This window comes from Ictidomys tridecemlineatus, chromosome 3 (assembly GCF_052094955.1).
Source record: "Ictidomys tridecemlineatus isolate mIctTri1 chromosome 3, mIctTri1.hap1, whole genome shotgun sequence".
NCBI classification, from domain to species: domain Eukaryota; kingdom Metazoa; phylum Chordata; class Mammalia; order Rodentia; family Sciuridae; genus Ictidomys; species Ictidomys tridecemlineatus.
Genome location: NC_135479.1, coordinates 21342974 through 21353694, shown reverse-complemented (window position 1 = coordinate 21353694; position 10721 = coordinate 21342974). Strand labels below are relative to the sequence as shown.

At 40.2% G+C, this 10721-nt stretch overlaps 1 protein-coding gene across 1 annotated transcript; it reads right to left on the bottom strand.

The window, feature by feature from the left end:
• Positions 1-583: 583 nt before the first annotated feature.
• Krt20 (keratin 20) lies at positions 584-9031 on the bottom strand. Its single transcript, XM_078042045.1, has 8 exons — positions 8116-9031; positions 6184-6266; positions 4441-4597; positions 3934-4095; positions 3648-3773; positions 2578-2798; positions 1780-1817; positions 584-1361 (listed from the first exon to the last, which is right to left on the bottom strand). The coding sequence occupies exons 1-8, from the start codon at positions 8578-8580 to the stop codon at positions 1264-1266; spliced, it is 1350 nt and encodes a 449-aa protein (XP_077898171.1). The 5' UTR covers positions 8581-9031; the 3' UTR covers positions 584-1263.
• Between the last annotated feature and the right edge of the window lie 1690 nt (positions 9032-10721).

Genomic DNA, 10721 nt, shown 5'->3' with positions numbered 1-10721 from the left:
AGGTGAGCTACATCATTATATCCCATAAAATATTCAAACTCACTATCCTAATAATTTGGAAACTTCTATAAAAAATTTTAAGTTTGACGAACCAATCAATTCACTAGTATACAACTATACTAGGCAAATTAATTTTTCCTATAAACATTCACAGGCAGTTATCACTCACTAAGATGCAAAAGTGGTGAGAATACAGTATGCATATTTTCACTTTTGAGCCATTTTGACTAACAATGCTTCGAACATTTGTGTACAAAAGATCACACTGTATAATTCCATTCATATGAAACATCCACAATAGGCAAATTTGTTGAGAGAGGAAATAGGTTAATGGTTTTCAGGGGATGGAGGGAATGCAGAATGGGAATGGGAGTGAATTTGGTGGGTGATAAAGTTAGATAGTGGTGATGGCTGCACAATCCTGTGAACATCATCAAAGGCCACTAAATTATACCCATTACACAGGTGGATTTCTGAGTGTGAATTACATTTCAGTAAAGCTGTTACTTAAAAACGGTGAGAAGCATTTCAAAATATACATTCGGCACATAAAGAAAGAGGGCACTCGATGATTTTAAGCAGTTTATTTTCAAAAGGAGATGCGGTCTGCCTTGAGAAGGGTCTCTCTCATTACAAGCATGGTGTGTGTGCCTCATTCTTCTGCTGCTTAGCATCTGTGATTGGAATTTGACTCTCAAATTATTCAAGGAGCTGGGCTGAATTTTAAAAAGCAGTAAAGACGACGAGGGGAAAGCAGTCATAGATTAAAGGTGGCAGAATTGTACTGATCCTGAAAAACCCAACAAGATTAACCAAGAAATTGGCTCAATTAAGAACCCAGGAGCTCCCAAAAGGAGATTTAGCAATTCAGAAATAGGAAAAAACAAAACAAAACAGAGACAGAGGTTTATTTGCAATTTGCATAGACTTCTCTGCTCTGGTGAGGTTTAGAATTATGGAAATGTGTATAATTGATATTAGCATCTAAAGCTTGTAATAGATGTGCTCCTAGATAAAGCTGGCAGTAATGGTGTTTTAAATATTTTAGAGCTCATTGGATTTCATTTTTGCAGGCAATTTGCAGCTCCTCTGATAAAAGGTTTATACTTAATTACACAGACTGATAAATAGGCTTCCCCTTCCCCCTTCTGATCACTACAAAGTATGAAGAGTGTTTTTAGATGGCCACTTTCTTCTAGGAAGTAAAAAAATCACAGCCACGTTTCTTTTGAAACCTCAGCAGCGTCTCCTTCTGGCAGCTCTTTATATACTTTCTTCCACCTCTTGGACTTCCGATGACACAACCTTGCCATCCACTACTTCTTGCACGACTGTCTTAATCTTCCTGGTTTTCTTTACATCTGAGTGCATATCAGACAATAATGTTAATTCAGGCCCATGTCCATGATTTGTGAAATTCAACTTTAAATTATTATTATTATTTCATATTTATTATTTCCTTCTTTTAGAATAAAGAAGTTGAACTCATCCTTTTTCTTAAATAATCTTAAATTCATTTTACAAATACATGTTGAAAATTCACCACCCTTCCCCCAATTTATAAATTTCTTACTCTTTCCACCCCAAACTGAAATACATGATTTTGAAATAAGTAAAGTTCACATTTGAGTTTTCTCTTTCCTTTTCAGGCTCTCAAGACAGCAATAACAAGGGCCAAGACAATGATCCCACCATAGGGATAAATTCCCACATGGAATTACTGGATAGCTGCTGAGATTTCAGAGTCAGAGAAAAAGTGCAAAACCGTGGAATACTTACCTCTCTCCTCCGGGTTGCTTAATTGAAGTTGCACATTTCTTTGATTTTTTTTTTTTTGGAAAAGAAAGAAAAAAAAAAAGAAGAAAGTATTATTGCCAGTTTGAAAATGGAGTGCTCTCCTGTCTTTTCTATTTCAAAGCCAAGTTGAGTGATATGTTTGGATGCTGTTTTTCTATTTTTTTCCCCCTTTGACAAGGCTCATTATTTCAAACTTGAATGATCTGCTTTTTAACTTGAAAAATACGTAGCTTCAAAACTGACCCACTGGACATATTCTGGAAATTTTTGTTATTAAAACAACAGAATAGAAGCTCAAGTCTTGGGTCCTTGGGTGTAGTCTTTGCAGACTACATTGTCTCGATGTCCCTGGGTATAGTCTTTGCAGACTATATTGCTCTAACATTGATGGTTCCCAGATTGGTTCCCATGAACCTCTGGGACCTGCTGATTACTTTGTGAGCCCTCAAGGAAAATTTTTAAAAAGTTATTGTGCTTTCAGTTATATACCAATCATAAAAACGAACATAAGCGTCATCTGTATGTCTTAGATAACCATCTTCTAATTCATTTCTACCATATGACTTCAAGAAGGCCATACATGGTATTTTGGGTGTGTGTGTTACTTTTGGGTATAGTTTTGTCTTGATGTTCTGTGTGTGTGTGTGTGTGTGTGTGTGTGTGTGTGTGTGTAATTGCTTTTGTGCTATGATTGCCTTGGTGCTGGGTAATGAGTGGTGGAGAGCAAACTAGAATAGCTCACAGCTGTGGACACGTATTACTTGATTCTAGGAGCCTTACTTTACATCTTCTCCTTCCAGAAGGCGGCGGTAAGTAGCAATTTCCTGCTCGAGCCTGGTCTTTATGTCAAGAAGAATACTGTATTCGTTGCTCTGGCGTTCTGAGTCACTCCGAATCTGCATCAGCTGGGACTCTAGAGAGCTCAGCCGCCCCTGGATGCTGGCCAGCTGGTTGCTGTAGCGAGCCTTGGTGTCCTCCAGTGTGTGTTCCAGAGATTCTTTCTAGGAGCACAAGACAGGCAGGGTGTTCCTTATGGAAGACTAGATGTAGGAGATGACTCGATTTTAATTTCTCTTGGGAAGAATTTCTGCAGCTAGTCTCAGTGGGTATCAGTTTCCAGCCCTTTCTGTCTCTTTTCCATGTAGGCAGACTCAACCAGGATCCTTTGTGGTTTTCAACTTTGCACCCACCTGGTTCCCTCTGTGTGTTACATTGTGTTACTGTTCTCAGTATTTGCTTCCCCACCCTGCCTCCAATCCCTTCATTAGGATTGGCCACGTGATTTGTGTTAGAAACGGAGAATTACACTTCCTTGGCCTATTGATGCCGGGGCTGGTCATGTGACTTTCTCCAGCTAAAGAAATGCAGGTGAAGTTGACAAGTGGCCCTGCCATTGATCCTCTTCCTGCCACAACACTGGGGGTGTCCCATATCCAGCCCACTCTTTTAGCCTTGCCCCAGTGTCATGGAGCAGGGTTGCAGCCACCCCATGATGAACGTGGTGTTGTTGGTGACCACAGTATCACTTACCAGGGGCTGGCCAATTTGCTTCGCTTGCAATGTCTTGACTCCTATTCTCCAGCTTTAAAATTCACTCAACTTTTAAGACCTAGCTTACACGCCACCTTCCAGGTGAAATCTCCCAGATCTACTCTTCCCTCTGCATTGGGCAGTGCGTTGCCCTTTCCTCGATTTCTTTCTGTCTTTTAATTCTTACTAGTTGTTTGACCTGTTTCCCCGTTGGCTTTGCCAGGGGAGAGGTTATTTCTTAGAGGTCTTTGCATTCCCAGGGTTCCTCACACTTGGTAAACACTCGCTGGATTGCAAAGTGGGAGGGAGCTGTGCTTTACCATGCTGAGATGGGTCTGGAGTTCTATCTCTAGGTTCTGATAGGTACGTCTCAGCTCTGTAACTTGACTCTCCGTTCCTTTTAGCTCTTCCGTGTTCACTAGGACTTGTTGCTGCAGAGCTTCCGTCTGAAATTCCAAGAATGGAAAAAAAAATATATGAGTAAGGAAAGGAAGGAAAGCAGGAAGGAAAGAAGGGAGGAAGAAAGGAAGGAGCAAGGAAGCAAGTGATCTCCTTTGAGAAGGCAGCTTCTATGCATTTGCTCACACTGGGGAAGTATTCTGTTACCTGTCTCTCAAACTGTTCTTTGGCCTCTTGAAGGTTCTTCTGGGCCATGACTTCATATTTCTGTCTCATCTCATTCATGATGTCACCGAGGTTCAGGCCTGGAGCAGCATCCAGTTCCACATTGACGGTATTGCCCAGCTGCCGGCGCAGGACGTCCACTTCCTAAGAGAGTGAAAATCCTGACTTTAGTGTGGAGCACATTCTTAGATAAGGCTGGACAGAGAAGACAGAAGACGTCTATGACTGCTTTCATTGGGGATGCGTAAAAAAGGAGAATAAAAACTTATGCCTGGCTTCTGGGGTCCAGGTATTGCTCTATGTCATCTGACCTAGAGCAGCCTTATGAAAAGGAGCGAGGGCTGCCATCATTATTGACATCTTCATCCTGGTCACTACCACCACCACCACCAACCGTTCCTCCTCCCCTGTTGCTCCTCCTCCTCCTCTTTCTTCTTCTTATTGGAGCCATTCCATCATCCCCAGAACCAGTTCTGATCATTTTCTCACCTCCTGATGCTCTTTTTTGAGGAGAATCAGGTCTTTGTTCAGCTCTTCAATCTGGACCTCCAAGTCTGTCTTTCTTAGGGTTAGATCATCAAAGACCCTACTCAAGCCTTGGAGATCAGCCTCCACTGTTAGGCGCATCCCCCTCTCAGTCTCAAACCTGTGAATGAATTAGTGTGCAGAGACAGCTGAGGCTGAGCCCTTCTGAAGTCATTATAGGAGAGAGAATCTAATATAGTGAGATAGATTTTTTTATGTGGAATATGTGATCAGTTGCAATACTTTATAATGTCTCCCTTTACACATTTATGAAATATGCATGAGAATCTAGGAATCAGATAATTTGCTCCATAATGTAATCTCTGTGATTTGCAATAACTTAAAAAGTTTCTACATTCTTTAAGTTTTTTTTTTTTTTTTTTTTTTGCACTGGAGGTTTAACCCAGGGGTGCTTAACCACTGAGCTACATCCCCAGCCCTTTTTGTTTTTTATTGAGACATGGTCTTATTAAGTTGCATTAGGGCCTTGCTAAGTTGCTGAGGCTGAACTTGAACTTGAGAGCCTCCTATCTTAGCCTCCAGAGCCACTGGAATGATTAGCTTGAGCCACCGTGTCCAGATATATTAAAAGAAAAATTTCAAACATTTGTTTTAATTATTGTGTTAGAAAATGATTCTTATTATTGATATTAATTATGGCTGGCTTTGCTTAATGAAAGCACATGATCCATTTATTTTTATTACTTAGTAAACAGATGTGCCTCGAATGGTCAGATATCCTCCTCTGCATTCTTAGAGATCCTCATTTTTAAAAAATAGCAAACTTTAAAACAATGATAATGCAGTGGATCGCTCTGATGCTGACCTGTAAAACTGGAATTAATGAACTTTTACTGCTTTAATCTTCAGATATACTTTCCCATTTCCTTCTTTTTTTAAAAAAATATTTATTTTATAGTTGGTCACAATACCTTTATTTCACTAATTTATGTTTTTACATGGTGCTGAGGATCAAACCCAAGGTCTCTGGAGAGGAGCTCTCCACTGAGCCATAACCCCCCCCCATTTCCTTCTTTTTAATCCCTTTAGCATTAAAATGCTACCCTTCTAAGCCACAAAGGACTTTTTTTGTTGATACAGATTCAGGATGAGGAAGCCCCAGTGTGGGAGTAGTTTGATCACATGCATTCCAGGACTCAAAGCAAGTGAACACATTGGAAATGCATTGATCATAGGTCTTAGCTCTTTGGTTGGTCAAACAATATTGTAAAACACTGGTAAACTAGTAAGTATCGAGGGTCACCATACATGTAGGTTCTTGAAGGAATCTGGGTATCTGCTTGGAGGTTCACTAAATGTAGACAGCTGACTCTCTTTAGGTAACAGAAGAACATTTGTACAGAAAAGGAATTTCAAGCTGTTTTGTTATTAAGCCAAAGGACAGGATAAGATTCAGTGGGTGAAAAGGCAGATGCCAGGTTTCTGAAAAAGAATGTTTGGGCAACCAGAGCTAACCAACAAGAGCAGTAGCAATTATCGGAGGTATTCTGCTATGAACTAGGTGGCCAAATCTTAAGACTGTGGAAGAGAGGTGTTGGGCTGGATCAGGTAGCTTCTAACATCCCTTATGTCTTATGATTCTGAAAACATTTAATGGCAGTTTCTCCACCAACAATGTGGATTTCTGAAGGACTACTAAAAGGAATTCTTTTCCTGTAAGTTTTGCTGTGGTTTTAGAGCACCTACTTCAGTCTGAAGTCTTCAACAGCCAGTTTAGCATTATCAATCTGCAGGACACATCGAGCATTTTGCAACTGAGCGTCTGTAATCTGGGGAAAAAACACAGAAAAGACACTTTCAAGTGGATAGGAGTTTAAAAAGATTGGGTTTATTCTCAGATATACCCACCATTACATCAAAGATGTTCATGTCAAGAATCTCCACATAAGAATATGTATGAGGAATAATAACATGGTTATTTCATATAAAAAATGCATTAAGTGAACTCTGGTCCCCAGGGTTTGGCCCACTTTCTCATTATTTACAAAAGGAGACTTTCAATCAACTTGGGTCATCAAGCTTTATTAAGTGCCTTGTCTTTAATGTTGTTCCTGTCTGGAACATTCCTGTCGCTCCTCTCCACTGGCGAACTCCCACGTCTTTTTCACATCTCAGTTTAAGCAATGTGGCTTCAAGGCAGCCTTCAGTGACATCCTCAGAGCAGAGGTGAAATGACCAGCCCTTGCTTTCAGTGCCCTGCATAGCTTTCCTCGTCAGCATTGACCACTCTGAGTGGTAGCTTTGTCCATCTCTGTTTCCTCCTAATTTCCCCATGCCCAGCAGGTACTCTGTGCCTCGTTAGTGTCCATAAGCATTGACACTTGGTGAAAGAACACTTGCCATATGATAGGGTGGTTAGGATCTAGGGATATCAGGATGGATAAGCCCCGGGTCCTAAGAAGTGGTTAACTAGTGGGCGAGTTCTCTAACATGCATGCAGGCCAGAAGTCTACTTGTAGAAGATGTTACTGTGACATGTCTCTTTCAGTGGATCTAGTCTTGGAGAGAGGGCTGCCTTCATATGCTGGCTCTGCCCAGCCACACGGGACTGATGGCCGAGCCTATGTATTTGGGATGATTCCAAGTTGATTCAGAAATCACAAGAGACATGGCAGAATGGTTGGTTTATTTTGAACATTTTTAGTGATAGCCTGAAAGAATGATCTGTTGACAGGAAGACTAATTTAAAGAGCATTGCTTCATGTGTGCATAGTTTCAGAAATCCTAACATAATCTCCTACAGAACCTGAATTCAAAATTGCACTTAAGGTTACGATATGGCTCGAGAAAAAGAGACCTGCTGCTAAGTCAGTGGCCTTTGCTCTAAAGAAATATGAATTATAAAACAGAAATGAAAATGAAAGGGAAACATTTCTTGATTAGATAAGAACGGTAAAGCAAAAAAAAAAAAAGTGCTTCAGGTCATGTCTGACATCTTCAATTAGGAGCAAAGTCTTCTACCCTTATTCCATATGAGATAAAATAGAGAAAAATACACCTGTCTTGGATAACAGAGGTGAAGGTCGTGATATGATTGCAATAAACGTGAATTGGAAGCAATAGAATATTTTATTACTGTAAAAGTGGTCTCTTAATCAGATTATTAAACAGGGCATTTAAAAATTCTGATATCATTAAGATCTATACTCCTGCTTCCCTATTTCCACCCTGAATCACTTTATTTGTTAAATCTATAGGATTCAAATACTTGTAACATTTACCCGACTGAAAGTAGAAAGATCCCCTGAACTGACTTTCAAAAGTGGGGATTGGGTGACAAACTAAGAAAAATTTATTATCATACATAAAGAGTTAGGTGTTTTCAGAAAAATTGTTTACTCTTCATGTATCCCTGACACGGTAAGCTGTGAAAAAGATAGACTGTAAGATTGGAGGATAAAATTATTGTAATTGGATTTTAAAAGTTTGATTTAAAGTCACCCTGTTACAGAGTCAGATGCTCCAATATTAAGGGTGGATGACAGGTGTGGCATTTTTACAATGAAAGCATTGCAACCTAATTTGCTTTACAACATGCATTTAGACCCACCTAACTCTTGAGCTATCAGGAGAGGCACGACAGTGAGATAGTTTTAAACCGTAGGTATTGGGCCTTACCTGATTTTGCAGCTCTTGGATTTGTTTGTAATATGCACTGTAGTCACGGCCTGCGCTGGGCGCGTTGGCTTCGTACCACTGCTTGATCTTCATCTCAAGGTTGGAGTTGGACTGCTCAAGGGACCGCACTTTTTCTAGGTAGCTTGCCAGCCGGTCATTGAGGTTCTGCATGGCCATTTTCTCATTGCCAGCAAACAGGTCCCCGCCGCTGAGATCGCTCCCATAGTTTGCAACGTGTCGGGAGGTCGAGATGCGGGTGCCATGGCCACCAGCCCCTCCATAAACGCTGGGTGCAGCCCCAAGACGCTGCACGCTCCCCCTCCTGTACAGGGAACTGCTCAAGTTGAGCACAGGGCCCTGCGAGGAGGAACTCAGGCTTCGATTGAAGCTTCTGCGACTGAAATCCATCGGGGACTCCGGGAGCAACACCTGCAGCTTCAGGAAGGTTGGAGCACCGTCTGTCATGGTGGCCTTGGGCTGACATTTTTATGGAGTTCACAGAGAAGAAGCTCCTCCCTACTGCCATGTCACACACCTTAGGATTGACACAGTGCACTTTGCTTGGCTTTTTTTTTTTTTCCCCTTTCCCCTTTTGTACAGCAATGTGTTTTATTCCGTTCCAGAAATTACCACTAGAGGCATATCTTGGAGGTTTTTATTCTCAGGGGTGATTTATTTATTTATTTTTTAAATAAAGGTAACAAAAGTAACCAGGAAGGGGTATTCTTTTAGTCCCTGCACCTGCCTTGGCAGAGTTTTTCATCCTGGTAGGCACATAAAGAATATTTACAATTCTCATGAATAATTTAAACATCTGAAACAACAGATGTGGGTACATATTGTAAGTCACACTGGTGATAAAGGAAAATGACTTGGAAAATGACTTATTTTTAGTATGAATTGCTTTTCAGAACTTCTGTTTTATGTTTTTTTTTTTGGCTTTAAGGTTAGACAGTATAGTTTATGATTATATAATATATATATATTTGTTATATATATTTGTTTTATATATATATATATAAAACAAATACAAAACCTTGAACATTTAAAACAGGAAAGAAACATTTGTACATCTAGAGATGCATTTTGGGGAAGCAAATTAAATGAATTTGGATCAGTGGTGAACTAGGTACTTTTGGAGTTTTTTTTTTTAATTTTAATATTCAATGACTAGATAATGCATTTACAAATTTCAGCCACTGCCTGGCTTTAGGTCTAGTTACTGAGAAAGTTAAAATAAATAGCTTTTTTTTTCCTGTAGCAGGCATGGTGTTCATAAAGTCAGCTCGACGCCACCATTTGACAGACTGCCTCAACCATTCTGAGGCTGTAGCTGCTGCTTCCCAGAATCCCTGATGATTTCCAATTGCAGAGTCTTCCACAGAAGCCCACTTTTCCTCGCAGACCCCCCACATCTACAGCACGAGTGTTCCATGTATAGGAAGGGTAGCGGCCAGTGCCTTGGGGTGACACTGAATTTCCCAGAGGCTCAAGCTTGTGTGTCCACCTTCAGACACATGGCAGGAGCTCACCAGTGGGACTGTGATTGGCGGCACTCACGAACTACTAGTTGAACAGTTTGCTCATTCTCTCCCTTTCATTCAAGGCCCCTGGCTGAAATGCTTTGAAGCATTTATATGGCCACCTTGATCAACTTAATTAGAAGAGGTAAGTAAAAAGCAAACATGTCATTAATTCTCGTCTTACTCCTTATTTGAATTGAGATTTGTGTATGATTAAAATTAAGGAAGTAAACAAACACAAACAAAAAAGAAAAAGATTGAAATTTACTCATCTTGTTTTAGTGGCCATTGATGATGATGTTCTAAAAGCCAGTCACTTAACAAAATGTGTTTTGAGAAATCAGTTGCCTTTTTTACTTGTTTCTTTTTGTATTGCCTTTCTTCCCAAATAAGGTAAGACCATTTTATTTCTGTCTTATAAATAACATGCTTTCAAATACTCTGTTGCATTCAATTTGATCCCAGTTTTAAGCTTTATAAAACTAACAATTATATGAAAGTAAAAGCTGAATGATACCATTATATCTACTTCAGGTATTCTGTTTACAGGTATCACTTTGATAACAGATGTCACAACTAAAATGTGCAGTCAAAAAGAATTTGGTATAAACACAAGAACCATGTTCTTCTTTTGCATTATATGTAGAAAGTGGTATTTATTGTTAATTAATGGGGTGGGATGAGGTTGTTTGACTAAAATCACTGGGAAATTGTTCTATTTAAAATGACTCAAGTTTTGCAAGGAGTTAATCTCGGCTCAGAGTTTCATATGTTAACACATGTGATCCAGATATGTAGAAGAACAATTTAAATAAATTGTTAGCATTATAGTTTGGATCTGGAGGGACCCCCGGAGGCCCATGTGTGGAAGGCTTGGTCTCTAACCTGTGGCGCTATTGGGAGGTGGTGGGAATTTTCGGAGGTGGGGCCTAGTGGAAGAGAGTTAAGAAAAATTGGCAGCTTGGCTTTCTGGCTGCCACCAGTGAGCAGCTCTCTGGGTACACTCCTGCTGTGATGTGCCGGGCTGCCATAGGCCCAAAGCAATGGTGTCAACTAACTTTGTACCCTGACCTCTGAGACTGA

Bases quoted from the DNA above. Each gene is read 5' to 3' on its own strand.
- Krt20 (XM_078042045.1), bottom strand. From the start codon at position 8,580: ATGACAGACGGTGCTCCAACCTTCCTGAAGCTGCAGGTGTTGCTCCCG. The intron at 3,774-3,933 runs GTAACAGAATAC...TTGGAATTTCAG, and splicing joins AAGAACAGTTTGAGAGACAG to ACGGAAGCTCTGCAGCAACA. The intron at 1,362-1,779 runs GTAAGTATTCCA...ATATGCACTCAG, and splicing joins AAGCAACCCGGAGGAGAGAG to ATGTAAAGAAAACCAGGAAG.